Consider the following 17,476-nt stretch of genomic DNA (forward strand, 5'->3'; position numbering starts at 1 on the left):
ATTCCCATATGCATATCTATACATACGCATACGTCTTCCTCTCTCCCCTATTGCTTCCCTGCGCTACCCCTACCCGTTATTTTCCTGACGCAGTACTTAACCCGCATGCTTTCAGCACAGCGACAACGATCATAACCAACGGTGCCTCCGGTTCTCCTGGGGACACTCAAAAATAAGCGCGACTTTTCCCCACCCTCCAGACATCAGCAGTTCTCGGCATTTTCCACCTCCCGGCACCAGAATCCCGTTGGCGTGGGCTACGCCTGGTGACCCACAACTATAAACCCAACGCTCCTGGTTTATCGACCTGAGCGAGCGCAGAGCGGTGCTGCGGCCAGACTCGGCGCGCTCTCCTAACAAGGGAGCCACGTGGAAATGCAGCACGGTCTCCTTGCAGGTAAAGGAGCAACAAGAAGTTTGCTTCCCAGGTCTCAGAGCAATTCTAGAGCTAAACTGATCCATCTTCAGATCGGTGCTCAGATAATACATGCCAACAGCCATCACGGACCCAGGGGAAGCAACCCAGCAGCTCCCTTCGCCCGTCACGGGGGGCTGCAGGGCGAGAGAGGGGCAGCCGGGGAGCACGCAGCAACCCCCGACGCTCAACATGGCAGCGAGGGTCGCTGCTCTCCATAACAGCACAGCCGCGCTGAGATGAGTCGGTACTTACGTAGTCACCTGGCCTTCTCCCAGGCGAAGTCTTGGGTCGGTTTTTTGGTTTTGGGGGGGAGGAGGGGCTGGGAGCTGCCCGGCGGGAAAGGGCCTGGGGGTGCTGGTCGACAGGCGCTGAACACGAGCCAGCAGGGTGCCCAGGTGGCCAAGAGCATCCTGGCTTGTGTCAGGCATGGTGCGGCCAGCAGGAGCAGGGAGGTGATGGTGCCCCTGCGCTGGGCACTGGTGAGGCCGCCCCTCGAATGCTGTGCTCAGCGCTGGGCCCCGCACCCCAAGGCGGCCATGGAGGGGCTGGAGCGTGGCCAGAGCAGGGCAGCGAGGCTGGGGCAGGGGCTGGAGCACAAGGCTGGGGAGGAGCGGCTGGGGGAGCTGGGGGGGCTCAGCCTGGAGAAGAGGAGGCTGAGGGGAGCCCTCATCGCTCTCTGCAACGGCCTGAAAGGAGGCTGGAGCCGGGGGGGTCGGTCTCTGCTCCCCAGGAACAAGCGATGGGACGAGAGGGAACGGCCTCAAGCTGCGCCAGGGCAGGGTTGGGTTGGGTATTGGGAAAAACTTCTTCCCCCAAAGGGCTGCCAGGCCCTGGCCCAGGCTGCCCGGGGCAGGGGCTGAGTCCCCACCCCCGGGGGTATCTAAAAGCCGGGAGATGTGGTGCTGGGGGCCGCGGTTCCGTGCCGGCCTTGGCAGCGCTGGGCAAGCGGCTGGGCCCCACGGTCCCCAGGGCCTGTTCCAACCCAAGCGACCCCCGCTCCTCAGCTCCGCAGCCCGCCCGCTCCTCCGCGGGTAACGCGCCCGGCGCCGCTCCTCTCCTCGCGTCCCGGCGCGGCGCCGCCTTGGAAAAGCAGCAGCGCGGCCGCGGTCTCAGCTCGGGGGTTCCGCGCCCGGGGCCGCCGGCGCGGCCCGAGGGCTCCCGGCCCTTTCGCCCCCCGCCCCTCCCGGGGAGGCCGAGGGGAACCCCCGGCTCCCAGGCCCCACCGGGGAACCCCGCGGACGCCGCCCCCCCCCCCCGCTGGATCGGAGGCGACCGGTCCCCAAGCCGCCCCCGCGCCGCGCCTCCGCCCCGGCCCCGCCGCCCGCCGCCCTCCGCGCAGCACCCACCGCCGCCGCCGTCCCCGCCGGAAAGAGCTGCCCGCCGCCGGGCCGGGAGGGAAGAAGCGGCCGCCGGACCCCGCGGGAGCCGCCCGCCGCGTTCGCCTGAGCCGCGCCGGAGCGGCGGAGCGGCGGCGGGGCCGCGAGGGAGCCGGCGATCCGGTCGGGCGACCTGCGGGCGGGGGAAGGACCCCGCCGCCGGGCGGGAAAGGGCCCGGCCCGGAGGCGGCTCCTCAGCGGCTGCGCGGGGAGGGCGAGCGGGCCCCGCGCCTCCCGGGTTGAGCCCCGTTCTCTGGTAATTAATTAAACCCACTTCTCTGGTAATCGAGCCCCGTTCTCTGGTGATTGAACCCCGTTCTCTGGTGACTGAGCCCACCTCTCTGGTGGTTGAGCCCCGTTCTCTGCTCGCTGCCGACCTTGGACCGCGGCCGAGGCGACGCCGCGCCGGGCGGGAGCGCCATTTTGGGCTGTAAATGGCAAAAGCAACGCGTAATGGCGCAGAGCGATCGCCCGCAGCCCTCACGGCGCTCCGCAGCCGCCTGCAAGGGGGCCGGAGCGAGGTCGGTCTCTTCAGGCTTAACCGGCTTTGAATGTGACAAGCACCAGATGAAACGTGGCGCATAAAGGAGCTTAAACAACAGCGTAAAGGAGTTTAAACAGCGACTTCGGTTTGGTTGGTCCGCCCGCCCTTCGGCAGCTCTGAACAGCAGCAATGCTGACTGGGGAAACCGCAGCCCCCGACAGAGAGGCGCTTTATTCTGCATCTACGGTTTTGCCCCCACCTCACCCTGTCTGGGGAGCTTGGAGAATGAAATAAAATTTCCAGGGGTTATAGTTGCGCAGTGAACCTCGGTTTATATGAAGTATGTCTCCTTGGAAAGGTAAGATCGGTTCTTAGGTTTTAGAATCCCAGCGGACACAGAGTTTATCTAACCGTTTGGTCTAATCTTCGCTTTAGGTGAGGTTTCTTTTTCCACTCTGTATTTTTTATTTCTTGTTCCACCCTAAACCATTCCATGACTGAAAATAAAGTCTGTTTTGGGGTTTGATCTTTCGGGGTGGTGGGTATTTGGGGGGGAACAAGGGGCTTTTCTGAGGTGTTTTAATGGGGGTTGGGTGTTTTTTTAAATACAGCAAATCCTCACCCAGGACACGACAATATCGACCTCCCCGCAGGTAAATAAGGTGGCGGTTTACAGCTTCATTAAGCAACGACAATGTCATTGCCGGTGACAGGCACCGCAGGCGAAGGGGCCGTCCCGAGGCGAGGGTTGGGGTGAGTGGCGGCAAACGAATTCCCGCAGGGCTGAGGTGGGAAGGGAGCTCTGGAGGTCAGCGTGTGCGGCCCCCGCGCAAGCAGGGACGCCCCAGGACGGCGTCCGGTTGGGTTTTGACTGTCTCCAAGGATGGAGACTCCACGGCCTCCCTGGGCAGCCTGTGCCAAAAAGTGTGTGTCCTTGTGTTCAGGTGAGATTTTATGTGTTTTAGAACCACAGAATTGTTAAGGTTGGAAAAGACCTTGAAGACCATCAAGTCCAGCCGCTAGCCCAGCGCTGCCAAGGCCGCCACGGAACCGCGGCCCCCAGCACCACATCTCCCGGCTTTTAGATACCCCCGGGGGTGGGGACTCAGCCCCTGCCCTGGGCAGCCTGGGCCAGGCCCTGACAGCCCTTTGGGGGAAGAAGTTTCCCCAATACCCGACCCAACCCTGCCCTGGCGCAGCTTGAGGCCGTTCCCTCTCGTCCCATCGCTTGTTCCTGGGGAGCAGAGACCGACCCCCCCGGCTCCAGCCTCCTTTCAGGCCGTTGCAGAGAGCGAGGAGGGCTCCCCTCAGCCTCCTCTTCTCCAGGCTGAGCCCCCCCAGCTCCCCCAGCCGCTCCTCCCCAGCCTTGTGCTCCAGCCCCTGCCCCAGCCTCGCTGCCCTGCTCTGGCCACGCTCCAGCCCCTCCATGGCCGCCTTGGGGTGCGGGGCCCAGCGCTGAGCACAGCACTCGAGGGGCGGCCTCACCAGTGCCCAGCGCAGGGGGACCATCCCTGCCCTGCTCCTGCTGGCCACACTGTTCCTGACACAAGCCAGGATGCCATTGGCCCTCTTGGCCACCTGGGCACGCTGCTGGCTCATGTTCAGCGGCTGCCGACCAGCACCCCCGGGCCCTTTCCCGCCGGGCAGCTCCCAGCCGCTCCTCCCCACGCCTGCAGCGGTGCCTGGGGTCGTTGTGCCCCAAGTGCAGGACCCGGCCCTGAGCCTTGCTGCCCCTCACCCAGTGGCCTGGCCAGGGCCCTCTGTAGGGCCTTCCTGCCCTCCAGCAGATCAACGCTCTCGCCCAACTGGGCGTCATCTGCAAACTGACTGAGGGTGCCCTCGATCCCCTCGTCCAGATCGTTGGTAAAGACATTAAACAGAGCTGGCCCCAGTACGGAGCCCTGGGGAACAGCACCGGTGACCGGCCGCCAACTGGTTTTGACTCCATCACCACCGCTCTCTGGGCCCGGCCATCAGCCAGTTTTTTACCCAGCGAAGTGCACGCCCGTCCAGGCCCTGATGGGTTTGAATTTGTGGCCGTTGCCCTGTTGGTGGGCGCTACTGAGGAGCGCCTCGTCCCTCCGCTTCCATCCCGTGAGGCGTTCGTGCACATGGATATGACCCCCCCGAGCCTTCAACAACCTCAACAGTCCCAGCTCCTTCAGCCTCACGCTCCAGACCCTTCATCATTGTCGTAGCCCATCCCTGGACTCTCTCTGGTAGATCCACGCCTCGGCCACGGGGATCCCAGCACTGGACACAGCGCTCCAGCGCCGAGCGATGTCCCCGAGAAGGGCGGGGAAGGCGCGTTCCGCCAGCGCGGAAAGAAGGGCCTGTCCCAGGGAAAGAAAATCTCACAAAAATTCCTCCTTCCCAGCCGTTCTTGCTGCAAACGGATTTAAATATCCTGGATTTGAAATACACGTGATGCTGTAAGTCATCCTTAAGGAAAAGCTACATGCTTTCACTTGCATCATCCTAATTAAACGTTTCCTTGCTTGGGAAGCGCAGCGAAGAGGCCGCGCTCTCCGAAGCCGATATTCTGTTACGCTGGATAGCACCTAAATCCTTAAAACCGCCCCACGTGCAGACAACAGCGCCGCAGGCCTCAGTCCCACTGTAACGTACTTCAGCCACGGGCCGATGTCCCGGAAATACAGTTGAAATCATTTTAATGACAAGCGAAGTGACTAAAAGCAACCACACCTCTGCTTGGCAGTCGGTTTTTATTAGAATGCAGCAGCGCCTGTCAAAAATAACATTTTGATCATCTAATTGGACAGGGAAAAAATAACTGGGGTACGAGGTTCTCGTTTCTCGCCCCTGATTGTGTTTGGGCTTTTGGGGTCACAGCCAAGGGGAGCACAGCGCTGCTCTACCTGAAAAGAAGGCAGTTTCCCGCAAGTTCTTTCGTACAGCATCGGTTCAAATGAAAACCCGTATAAAACCAAATCGTACTTCTTTTTTCCGACTATCATAAAAGCCCATACCTGTGTTTCTCAAGAGCTATACTTCGCATTCATCCATAAAGAAGTCTCGCTTAAGGCACGCAAAACCCAAGTATTTTCTTCATAAACGTGACAGGTTTCTTCGAGGCACGGAGATAAACGCATCAAACGGCGATTTCTGGCTGCCGGACTCGGGCGAATACGACGGCGAAGTCACAGGAGAGAAGCCCTGTTACGCTCTGTCTTTTGAAAAGCCAACCTCGGGTTTGTTCGTACTGACCCCGGGACGCGTAGAGAATCCGCAAGTAGGAATCCAGCCGCCATCCGAGAAAAATCGCGCCCGCCTGTTGCCATTTAGGAGAACGCAGGTTTCTGACAGGTCCAGAAGCCAATATGGAGTCGCTTTCCATTTTTTCTTTTAAAAGATGCAAGTTTGGCAAGGCCACGAACCCGCAGCGTCAGCGTATTTCTTTTAGCCCGCGGTGACCCAGGGAGCGTGTGCTGCCACGTGGCATTCCCGCGGAAACGGAATCGCTGTTTGAAATTTCCCTGCGATTTATCGATTCGATACCCACCCAAACTCCAGCGCTGAGATGGCGGCAGCAAATCTGTATCGTTAGAAACAACGCAGCAACCCCTAAAATCCAATTCCTTGTTACGTGCGGAATGCCTTCACAGGCCAAAAAAAAAAAAATTAAGAAAAATCTCCATTTTGTTCACGTTTTGATCATCTAAATTTTACAGGGAAGGCGTTTACCTCTTCTCCCAAAGATTTGAGTGAAAGAGAACGAGCGGGAAAAGCCGACAACTCATCGCTTGGGAATTCAGAAATGTTGAGAAAACAGCCAGTTTGCCAGTCAGCAGGAACGAAGTCAGGGAACGGACGGGGAGCACAGAAGTAGCGCTTAATCGTGCGCGCGATGAAAAGATTTTGAAGGAAAAAGGGTTGTTTTTTTTCCACACCTTTCTCATCGTATCGAGAAAGGGGCTAAAATCCTCTTCCCCGGGAGCACCGAACGCTGCGGCAGCACCGGGTGCCCTCGATACGTGTCGTTAAGCCTTGTACTTGCCGACGTGCTCGCGAGCGATGATCATCCTTTGAATCTGAGCCGTCCCCTCGTAAATCTGAAAAGGAGAATTACAATACCGTTAGCTGATCCCTTTTTACCACATTTGGACGGATCCTTCTGCGCTTCCCAGCGCTAATCCGGTGTGGGTTAGGATGCGCAGGAAGAGAAAACGGGAAACAACTCTGGTGCGAGCTGAGTGACTGCAGCGGGCCAAACGTCGTGAACCGCACGCGAGCTGTGCGGAGCCGGCCTCGTTCTCGCGGAGGCGCGCAGCAAAACCCGGTGAGGTTCTCCCGAAACGAAGAGAGGGGCGAAGAGGGATGGGGAAAGTGCTCACCCGGGGCAGAAAAGGCATCACTTAGGTCTTAGGAAGGAGGCTTCGAGCAGCGGGGGGAGGGGAGGAGGTGACCTGTGCTGAAAGCGTTGCACTTCCTTTGACTGGCCTTCCAGCCGCAGCAAACGCCCCTTTCATCCGTTTATGCCCTTCTGCACCGTACGCCTTTTTTTCTTTCTTTCTTCTTTTTTCTCATTTCTTTCTTTTCATTTCTTTCCTTTTTCTCATTTCTTTCTTTTCTTTCATTTCTTTCTTTTCTTTTCTTTCCTTTTTTCTTTTTTCTTTTAATTTCTTTCCTTTTTTTCATTTCTTTCTTTTCTTGAATTTCTTTCCTTTTTTCATTTCTTTCTTTTCTTTCATTTCTTTCCTTTTTTTATCTTTCTTTTTTCTTTCTTCCTTCTTCTTTTCCTTCTTTCTTCCTTCCTTCTTTCTTCTTCCTTCTCTCTTCTTCCTTCCTTTCCTTCCTTTTTTCTTTCTTATTTTTCTTTTTTCTTTCTTTTCTTTCCCCCTTTTTTTTCCTTTCTTTCTTCTTTTTTTCTTTCTTCCTTCTTCTTTTCTTTCACCACCTATTCTTGCACTTTCCTCTAGAAACACTCTGCGCCTTCCCTTCCCTTGCCTTGCTGGCAGCAAAGCCGGAGATGCCCACCGGAACAGGAACGTGGGCCCGGTGCAGGAAGGCAGCCGAACGCTCCCGAGGCGCAGTGCGAGGCGATCCACGGGCAGCAGAGTTCGGGGCTTTAAGTGTTTCAGCTCTCAGCTCTGCCAAAACTTGCTTTGGCGAATTGCTCAAAGGCAGGCAAATTCCCTGTCTCTGGAGTCATAAACTAGGGATAACCTTCCCAAAGCTTACAAAGCTTTGCAAAAATAAAGACGCTATGACCTGGGGTCACGTCAGTTTTTTGGTTCAGAGGCGATTGCTCATTCTCAAAGGGAATTCTGCGACTGCTGCCGCTTCCCCCGCGTCGATCCGGTTCATCGAGCAGGTTTTGCCTTGTCCGTACGCCGTGCCCTCTGGAGCGAACGGAGCTGGAAGCTCTCCTCTCCTCCAGACTCTTAACGAAGCCGTGAGGGTCCAAGCCTACGCGGGACCCTTACAGCGATGCGCGTAGTGGGGTTGTTCCGTCCAAACAGGCCTGCTGGGAACTCGGCCTCCCCAAACGGCGTATGGGAGCCACGGGGACCTCAGCCGCTCCTCCTGCCGTCTGCTCATCTGCCGCGCTGAGTTACTGGCTGAGGAAGACAGCCATGACACTCACGACATCAAAACCCACGGTCTCCTTAAGGAACCCGGAGCAAGGCTGAGGGTCGTAAGCCAAGTCATTTCAAGAATCCTTGACAATTCAAGAAGTTTTTTCAATTTGCGAAACTGAGTGAGGAGTTTCTCTCAGAACAGCCTCGATTTGTAGCCAGGCCGAAATCCAGAGCAAAGCACGGACGGGTACGAATGTTCCCAGTCAACCCAGGAGCAGAATTGTGTCACGCTGAGAAACACCAAGTATGGGGAAGAACAGAACGGGTGGAAAACAAAGTTTCTGTGCATGAAACATATGGCCCAAAGCAAATACGGGCTGGGCTTGGGCAGTAGTAGAGGGAGGCTTTAGCTTCCAAACCAGCAGTTTTCTGTCCTTGGATAGAGACAAATTCTTGGCTAGCGAGAATACTTCTCATTTTCAAGTCAGCTGTAAGAGCAATTTCAACTACCTAGAATCTTAAGAACGCCAGCTCTTGTAATGAACATTACAGATCACGGTCCGCAGGCATTTCTTAGAATCCTACAATTGTTTAGGTTGGAAAAGACCTTGACGATCATGGAGTCCAGCCGCTAGCCCAGCGCTGCCAAGGCCGCCACGGAACCGCGGCCCCCAGCACCACATCTCCCCGGCTTTTAGATACCCCCGGGGGTGGGGACTCAGCCCCTGCCCTGGGCAGCCTGGGCCAGGCCCTGGCAGCCCTTTGGGGGAAGAAGTTTTTCCCCATACCCAACCCAACCCTGCCCTGGCGCAGCTTGAGGCCGTTCCCTCTCGTCCCATCGCTTGTTCCTGGGGAGCAGAGACCGACCCCCCCGGCTCCAGCCTCCTTTCAGGCCGTTGCAGAGAGCGATGAGGGCTCCCCTCAGCCTCCTCTTCTCCAGGCTGAGCCCCCCCAGCTCCCCCAGCCGCTCCTCCCCAGCCTTGTGCTCCAGCCCCTGCCCCAGCCTCGCTGCCCTGCTCTGGCCACGCTCCAGCCCCTCCATGGCCGCCTTGGGGTGCGGGGCCCAGCGCTGAGCACAGCATTCGAGGGGCGGCCTCACCAGTGCCCAGCACAGGGGGACCATCCCTGCCCTGCTCCTGCTGGCCACACCGTTCCTGACACAAGCCAGGGTGCCACTGGCCCTCTTGGCCACCTGGGCACCCTGCTGGCTCATGTCCAGCGGCTGTCGACCAGCACCCCCAGGCCCTTTCCCGCCGGGCAGCTCCCAGCCCCTCCTCCCCACGCCTGCAGCGGTGCCTGGGGTTGCTGTGTTCATCTCTTGCTATGGTTTATCCAGTCGTTATCCATGTCAGAAAGAGGGGAACAGGCAAAGATGGCGGCTGTCCCTGAAGGTAATTAAATCGTTCTCGCTGAATAAAGAGCTGTAGCATCGTAGTAGACGCTAAGGGAGGAATCGTGACAGGGAAGAATTGCGTGGTGGCGATACTGCAGAAGGAGATCGGGGGATGTCGGGGGACTGGGGCTAAACGTGAGCCCATACTGAAAATGAGTTTGTATCATTTATCATTTGTTTCTATAGTTTAACATAAGTTTATACTTAAAATGAATGTATATGAGTTCATTTTTTTTATAGTTGATGTGAGTTTAACATGAGTTTATTCTTCAAATGAGTTTATATGAGTTTATAGTTTATAATTTATTTTTTATCGTTTATGAGCTTAAACTTTAATTTTTTAAAATGTTATAGTTTATATGTGTTTAACATGAGCTTATACTTAAAATGAGTTTATAGTTTCCTTAATTTGTATAGTTTATATGAGTTTAACATGAGTTTATGTGAGCTTATAATTTTTTTATTTTTATAGTTCAGATGAGTTTATAATTTTTTTATTTTTTATAGTTCATGAGTTTACCATGAGTTTATACTTAAAATGAGTTTATATGAGTTTATACTTCATATTTTTTTATCTTTTATAGTTTGAGGGTTGTTTTTATAGTTTATACGAGTTTAACATGAGTTTATAGTTAAAAAGAGTAGATATGAGCACGTTTTGCCAGGTTTTTTGGTTTTTTTTTTCCAAAAAAAGGCTAATGACTCCCCGTTGTGCCACACTTCTGTCAGTACAACCTACGCAAGGCAATAAATCCATGACACTCAGTGCTGGCGCTGTCTCACCTGAGGGCATCTGTGTACGTCGTGATTTCAAATAAATAGCTTTTATATAAAACGTGTGCATTACTGGAAAGATCCCATTCGCTCTTTTACTCACCTGGTAGATTTTAGCATCTCTCATGAGTTTTTCTACAGGATATTCAGTATTAAATCCGTTTCCTCCAAAAATCTGCACTGCATCCGTAGCTACTTGGTTTGCAACGTCGCCAGCGAACGCCTTGGCAATGGAAGCGTAGTAGGTATTCCTGCGACCGGCATCGACTTCCCACGCGGCTCTTTGGTAAGCCATCCTAGCCAGTTCCACTTTCATCGCCATTTCAGCCAGCATGAAAGACACCGCCTGGTGCTACGAACGATGGAGTAAACGAGGTTAACGTCGCCTGCTTCAGATTCTGCGACATCCCAGAACAGAGTCCTCTTCATTTCTTAATTTGCAAATTCAACACGCTCAGGACATGGTACTGGAGGAGTTCTCCAGAATTTGGATCAGGCTTTCATCACTGTGCATTGAATTAGGCTTTTCAGTTTGTAATTCTCAAATCCACTGGGCCACGGGGATTTTGATTCTCAAATCCACTGGGCCACGGGGATTTTGATTCTCAGATCGACTTGGCCACGGGGATTTTAATTCTCAAATCCACTGGGCCACAGGATTTTAATTCTCAAATGTAATTCTCAAGTCTGACCTACAGACTTGAAAACCCAAGCAATGGCAGAGATAATAAAATCACACGTCCCAAATATCAAGGAGCCACCTTGAAAATTCGCTAGGAGTGCATCTGGTACAGCAAGATAGCTTTTTGATATATTGCACTTACTTCCACAATGGGTTTCCCAAAGGTTTTTCTCTCCAAAGCGTATTTCGTAGCTTCATCGAGCGCTCTTTTTGCTAACCCAACAGCACCAGCTGCTACCTGAATTAAATACAGCGCAGAATGAAAAATGAGAAATTCCCATTCTATTTATTAAGGCGCTTATTTCTGCTACTTACGGGTGGTCTGGTCTTATCAAACGCTCCCATTGCGATTTTAAAGCCAGCTCCCTCCGCTATTAATACGTTTTCTTTTGGAACTCTCACGTCCTCAAAGACGATGCCTCTTGTATCAGAGCAGCGCTGACCCATATTCATTTCCTGAAAGGGGAAGTTTGCAGAGGCGCAGCTAAATTGGACTTTTCCAAGGGACAACGCAGTTTCATTCTTTAGTTTACTCAAAGTATAAAGCAAGCTTGTTTTCCCCTTCCAAACATTTAAGTTTTATCTAAAACTCACACAACAAATACCAGTTTTGCATCTACAGACCAGCACGCCCTTAAGTTGTCAGAGCTGGGCGGTTTACTCGCTCCAGGTGTGAAATGAATTCTGTAGCTGTAATCGCTCGTTTGTCTTTTCCTCATTCAATGAGACCCTTTGAGCTGGGAGAGGAAAAAGAACCAAAAACGCAGGCACCGCTAAAACACAGCTGTACTACAATCAAACAAATAACTAAATGAGGTTTTCAAGTTTTCCGATTCCTTTCCTAACATTCAATGTCCAGTTTTGCCTGCTACTAAAACCCGGACGGTCGTTCTTTGAGAATGAGCACCAGGCTCCCCGAGGCCGATCCCTGCAGCAGGAGTAGCTAAAATTAACGCACGCTGTGCGTTTCTGGGTCAAATTGCCCACCTCGCTTCCGACGCTTCCAAGGCGTGCCACGCCACCTGAACTGGCACTCCGCAATTAAATGGTTCGCAAAGATTCTTTTGCAGCTGTGCAAAGTCATCTTACTTGAGACCATTCCGAGTAATTCCTTATCTGAATTAATAAAATTATAAGTACGTCTTATGAATAGTTTCCGTAGGCTGTGAAAATGAAAAGATCGTCGTACCCGAGCCCACGAAAACGCTCAGTTGCTTCACGGTCTTTTTTCTTGTTTTAACAGCAATTTGTTGCGTTATTGGTTTAGAAGCGAATAATAACTCCTGGTTTGTCAGATCAGAGATAATGTTCACCTTTCTTCCAATTTGGATGCCAGGGCTATTTGCTTCCACGATGAATCCGGTAAAGGCTTTGCTTGCGGGAGCTTTTGGATCGGGGTCGGTACGAGCTAGCAAAAAATACCTAGCGCAAAACAAAGAAGGGAGTTGGTTTATCCTCACAATTAACCATCGGATACGTTCTTAGCTCACGTTAAATGTTTTTATACGTGTTTGTACTGTATAACTTATTGATAGATTTATTAACAACCCTTTTTTCCTCTCCCTTCTGAAAATAAGCTGAGAGGGAGCGAGGGAGAGGAAGCCTCAGCGCATCTCTTACCGCAAAAGGCAAGATTTAATGAAAGGACTTCCGATCAACACGCAAAGGTTCTCCATCTTTTCCGTGGATTGTCTTAATGTTACGCTCAGCTTCACAAACAGTACAAAAGGAACCTATTCCGGCACACGCATAAACATGATTGCTTAGGAAATACCGTATTGCAGGCAAAACGTTAGGTTATCCTCGGGATTGAAAATATCTCCATTTTATTCTTCTCAGTTGTGAATTTTATTCTTCTAAGTTGTGAATAAGTTATGAAACAGTTGTAAATCACATTTATGGTGTTCGGTACCACCAACAGATAGCTGGTAGCTTCTCTTTGATGATTATGCCGTGAACGAGGAAATAAATAACGAGAAAATTGAACTTTATACATAAGTGTATAAAGTTAATTTAACTTTATACATAAATGTATAGTTTTTCCTCTTGAATTGAAAAGAATTTCTGTGGTGGGGCTGAGCACGATCTTATCTGAGACGTGATGAACGAGGTCTAGATTGTAAAGCACGTTCCATATTCCAAAGGAGCCGAAATCTGGATTCTTTGACCCTTGGAAAATGTCTTCCCTCAAGAAAATAAAACACCGCAATCCTAGAATTTTTCCATCTTCACTGAAAGCGAGAGCTGTTTCCGGTAGAATCAGAAGCGACTGATCCTGCTCACCACACCCACAAAGCGAGGTCGCTCCTCATCTCAGCCTCTTGAGTACTCTGCAAGTTAACTCTTATGGCGCTGCCCTTCCCCGAGGGAAAGCGGAATTAATTTGTCTGACAGCAGCAAAACCGGAGAGGCATTCTGGGCTGGAGCTGTCACGTCAGCGCTCGGTTTCATTTTAGGTGTCGCGCAGCGCGGAGACTGCATTCTTACACCTCGTCCTGACGAACTGGTCACAGATGAAAGCGCGGCGCGGTGAAACGTTAACGAACCTTCCGATTTGTAGCAGATCGCTAAAGAAACACGAAGCTCTAACTCGGGGGGACGACCCATCGGTTTAGACCGGAATAACAGACACCGTACCGCGAGTCGAAAGTCAACACGCACCAGTTTGCTTTCCCGCCATTTGTGATCCACATCTTCTGACCGTTAATAACGTACTCGTCTCCCTTCTTCTCAGCCTTGGTTTTTATGCCGGCCACATCAGAGCCCGCTCCAGGCTCTGTTACGCAGTAAGCCTAAAAGAAAAGAAAATGCAAAATCTTGACGAATAGAAGGTTTTAAGCAACCACAAATCATTGCAGAACTGGGCGCACCAAACTGAGCCGTGCAAGTTTTAAGCGAACCACATGGAAAACCCCAAAATATGACATCAAAAAAAATGCAACAACCATCTGAGCAAGAATCCAAACACGTTAATTTTCCTTCTAAATCCATAATAATACTTAAAATTGCCTTTTACATTCATGATAAACAGAAGCATTCTGTTACTTTTCCTAAGGCATCACTTCCTTACGCTTCACAAACTGATGGGAAAGCTGAGGATCTTTAAAATCTGAAAATAGGAGCAGAGAGTAACGTGCTGTGGTTACCGTGCTCTTCATTTTACGAGGCTCAGTTGTTCAGATTTTAATGCACCGCACGTGAATCCTTCTTTCTTTCTACCTAACAAATACGGCTCAGATATTTATAATATTTAAGATTCATAAATGCTTCTTGAAGACATCTCGTTCAATATTCCTTGACTTTCAGTAAATGCCACGGTTTATTTACAAACCCAACGGGGCCAAGTCGTGCGTAGACATCAGCGTTTTAAACAACCCAACCTGGTTAATACGCTTGCGGAGCAGCCTGCAGCGTTCCCGGGTCGTACTCACACACATCATTGGTTCCTCGGTCATTCTTCCTAAGTATTTTTTCTGCTGCTGCTCGTTTCCTGCGATGATTACTGGCATTTGCTGAAAGAAAATATTTAGAGCGTTAATTCATCTTTTTTAAGGGCACAGGCTCTAGTTTGCAGGAGGGGAGAAAGGGCAGAGCTCACCCCTAGGGAGTTTGCCTCGATGGCGGTTTGAACCCCCGTGCATCCGTAAGCTAACTCTTCCGTAATAAGGCACGCTTCAAAACTGCCCAGGCCGAGGCCGCCTGCAGTGGAAACGTTTGACTACACTGAGTGTAAAGTGGAAGGTATCCGTGATTTACAAAAATGACTTATCCAAAACCCGTTCCCCCACCTACGCTTGATGGCGCGCTCCGATTAGACATTCCCACCCAAGCTCGTTAAATGAAGTCTTGTCAGCTTAGCGACAGATGACTTAAAAAGGACGGGGCGACCGCGCGCTCGATGTGGGACAAGTTGCACCGGACGGCAAGGGCGCGCCCCTAGGATCTTTCGACTGCTTTGCATCTGAGAATTTTCTTAAGAGTTCTTAGGAGGCAGAGAAAGGGCCACAAGGGCTCCTGAGCTGCCACAGCACTTGGGAATAAAAAAAGAAAGGGAAGGAAAGGGAAAATATCAAGGAAAAAAATAAAGGAAAAAAATATCAAGGAAAAAAAATGTAGGAAAAAAATATCAAGGAAAAAAATATCAAGGAAAAAATATCAAGGAAAGGGAAGGAAAAATATCAAGGAAAAAATCAAGAAAAAAACATCAAGAAAAAATCAAGAAAAAATACCAAGGAAAAAATCAAGAAAAAAATACCAAGGAAAAAATCAAGAAAAAAATATCAAGGAAAGGAAAGGAAAAAAATCAAGGAAAGGAAAAAATATCAAGGAAAGGAAAGGAAAAATTATCAAGGAAAAGAAAGGAAAAATATCAAGGATAAATAGAAAGGAAAGGAAAAATGTAAAAGAAAGGAAAAATAAAATGTAAAGGAAAAGAAAGGAAAAATACAAAGGAAAAGAAAGGGAAAATGTAAAGGAAAGGAAAAATAAAAAAAGTGGCCATAGCAGTCAGAAAAGCAAGCCAGTCGCCCGCTTCTGCCAGAAGCCAACGCTTTGGGAAGTGCATGAAAATACAGCAACGCCCCAGCGATGCTTCCTCAGAAGATTTCCCCAGGCTTCAGGCGACTTCTTCGGCCAAAAATCTCTTTGGTATCTTGCTCAGCTCCCCCCCACAGCCATTTCTTCCCGGAATTTGCCCGGTCTCTTTTGGAACCTGCACAATTTCAGCATCCGTATCGTCCCGGGGCCAGGAGTTTGACGAATGAACTACGCCCTGAGCATGGAACCGCCTCATTTATTCTGAACCCGCTGCCTGCTGACGTCACTTGGCGCCTTCCGGTTGGACTGAAGGGGCCGATGAGCTTCGAGTCCCTTTCCCCACGCTCCGCGACGCTGGCGTTTGAGGCATTTCTCACGCAGAAGCTGTTCTGTACCTTTCATCACCTTTGCCATCTTTTTTGGAACCTCCTCCATTTCCACAACACCCTTTCGAGGTGGAAGGACCCGACTACGTAACGAATTCGAGAGGCAAGCGCAATTTGGATTTGAGAAGCGGCGTCATGACGGCTTCTGCTTTTTTCTTCATTCCCTTCGAATTTCTGCCCTTAAATGTATGGGTTTGAGCACTTCTGGGCATTATGCTGACCTCGTCACAAAACTATATATTCTAACCCCCCAAATCTCTTTTTTTTTTTCCCCCAGAGGTAGTAACTTGTTCAGAAGACACTGCTTTATCCGGGAACTTTGGCTCGCTTCTTTCCTTTCTTGTGTGCCTCATTTTTCCTAGTTTGAACGTCATCTGCCATTTTAAGTCACCCTGTTTCACAACCTCCTCCTACAGCTCTTCGCACCAGCCTCGTCTTTTCTATAACTTCGCGTTATCAGCAAACTCTATGACCTCACTACGTCCGCTCTATCCGTACTTCGTCTTACTTGCTCTTAATTTCCACGGTGTATCAGCCTCACCGGTACGGATTTTCTCCCTTGGAGAAGGAATGGTGTCCAGTGTGTCACTCGTAAGTTTTAATTTAATCACCAAGCGATTACACGGGGCGATAGTCCGGCTATTTCGGCCTTGAGTTTCCACGGAATTTGTGACTGAATAGATGTTATCCTCACAACTGTTCCTTTTGTTCCTTAACCTCGTTAATTAAATTTTTGATACAAGATACACCCTCGGATGAGCCTTCAAAAAAATAGCATCTGCTAAGTACATTTCCTCAGCTTCTTTTTCAGGTGATATAAATGCAAATAAGAAAACTTAAAATTTAGCATTTTTTCCACGGTTAGTCCTATAGCTAAGCGCTGCTGGACTGCACCTCATCTAAACTGGAAAACTGTCCCGGAATAAACTGGAATAAACTCTCAAATTGCTCCAGCCCGTGTCAGAGACTAGATCAAAACACGGCCTTCTCATTTCCCTGCCTCATCAGCTGACGCGGCGCACCAGGGGAGCATCAGGTGGGTGTAATCGTGGTAGAAAATCTGGAAGAAATCTAGCAAATTACGGCCTCATGATCTAATTTGTTGCCTGATTACGTCCACACTTGTGTCAGCCTGCCTGCTGACTACATTTAGAGTATTCAAGTGTGCAACTGTTCTTTTTACACAGAATCCATAATTCTGCCAAGAAATCTCCTCTGAGGCCTTTTCTTGGGTTAATTTTACAGATTAAAAAGAACGCTTACTTACCGCAGCTTTCTGGGATGTGTGAATTTATAAGACCGAGTTCCCAAGCTCGTTTTATGAGCGGAAGAGGATACTGAAATAAAGAGGGAGAATCACCTTCTGACTCGCCACACGTAACATTGTTAATTTTACGCAGGTTAAGATAAGAATCTCTTTTCCCCCCTGTTCCATGGTAGATTTACCTCTCCGCTTTTGTCATATTGTGCAGCAACAGGAATAATTTCCTCCACAGCAAATTTACGAGCGGTAGCTTGGAACTCTTTCTGTTCATCAGTAAGTTCTATTCAAAAAAAAGAAAGTAAAAAATAAAGTCACAAATTCTGTACTCTCTTTAATTTTTCCAGTTGTCAGACTACAAAAAAAAAAGAAAAAACAAGTCTCAGTTCCTTCCAGGACAATTCAAACCGCCAGGACTTACCTTCCCGGGCCTCTCCAGAAACCAAAAAAGCTCAATTTTCTCTTTCTAGAGAAAAATTCCACTGATCTCTAATGAACGCCTACAGCGCACGCACGCGCTTCCGACAGAATTATCCGCAGAACACTGACAACAGCGTAGGAAGTACCACGCAACACAACATATCTTACCGAAAGACACGTGAAGCACGCTGTGCTCGGTAAAC

At 50.5% G+C, this 17,476-nt stretch overlaps 1 protein-coding gene across 18 annotated transcripts in view; it reads right to left on the minus strand.

Moving 5' to 3' along the window:
- LOC309600808 (medium-chain specific acyl-CoA dehydrogenase, mitochondrial-like) overlaps window positions 1-17,476 on the minus strand; it is a gene marked incomplete at its 5' end in the record, with an annotated part of 28,216 nt that overhangs the window by 4,973 nt on the left and 5,767 nt on the right. For 12 of the 18 annotated variants that reach the window (XM_082333401.1, XM_082333411.1, XM_082333398.1 and 9 more), the window contains 10 exons: window positions 2,069-6,351; window positions 10,092-10,340; window positions 10,813-10,908; window positions 10,986-11,126; window positions 11,984-12,092; window positions 13,332-13,462; window positions 14,051-14,182; window positions 14,269-14,369; window positions 16,860-16,929; window positions 17,039-17,136. In XM_082333401.1, coding sequence (XP_082189527.1) covers window positions 6,280-6,351; window positions 10,092-10,340; window positions 10,813-10,908; window positions 10,986-11,126; window positions 11,984-12,092; window positions 13,332-13,462; window positions 14,051-14,182; window positions 14,269-14,369; window positions 16,860-16,929; window positions 17,039-17,136 — 1,199 coding nt within the window. In that variant the 3' untranslated portion in view covers window positions 2,069-6,279. Of the gene's footprint in view, window positions 1-670; window positions 1,639-1,764; window positions 1,918-2,068; window positions 6,352-9,558; window positions 10,341-10,812; window positions 10,909-10,985; window positions 11,127-11,983; window positions 12,093-13,331; window positions 13,463-14,050; window positions 14,183-14,268; window positions 14,383-16,859; window positions 16,930-17,038; window positions 17,137-17,476 lie in introns of those variants that run through there. The other 6 variants (XM_082333402.1, XM_082333404.1, XM_082333396.1 and 3 more) reach the window with 6 other exon arrangements.

Source organism: Platalea leucorodia, assembly GCF_965183815.1.
Source record: "Platalea leucorodia genome assembly, chromosome: 25".
Lineage (NCBI taxonomy): Eukaryota > Metazoa > Chordata > Aves > Pelecaniformes > Threskiornithidae > Platalea > Platalea leucorodia.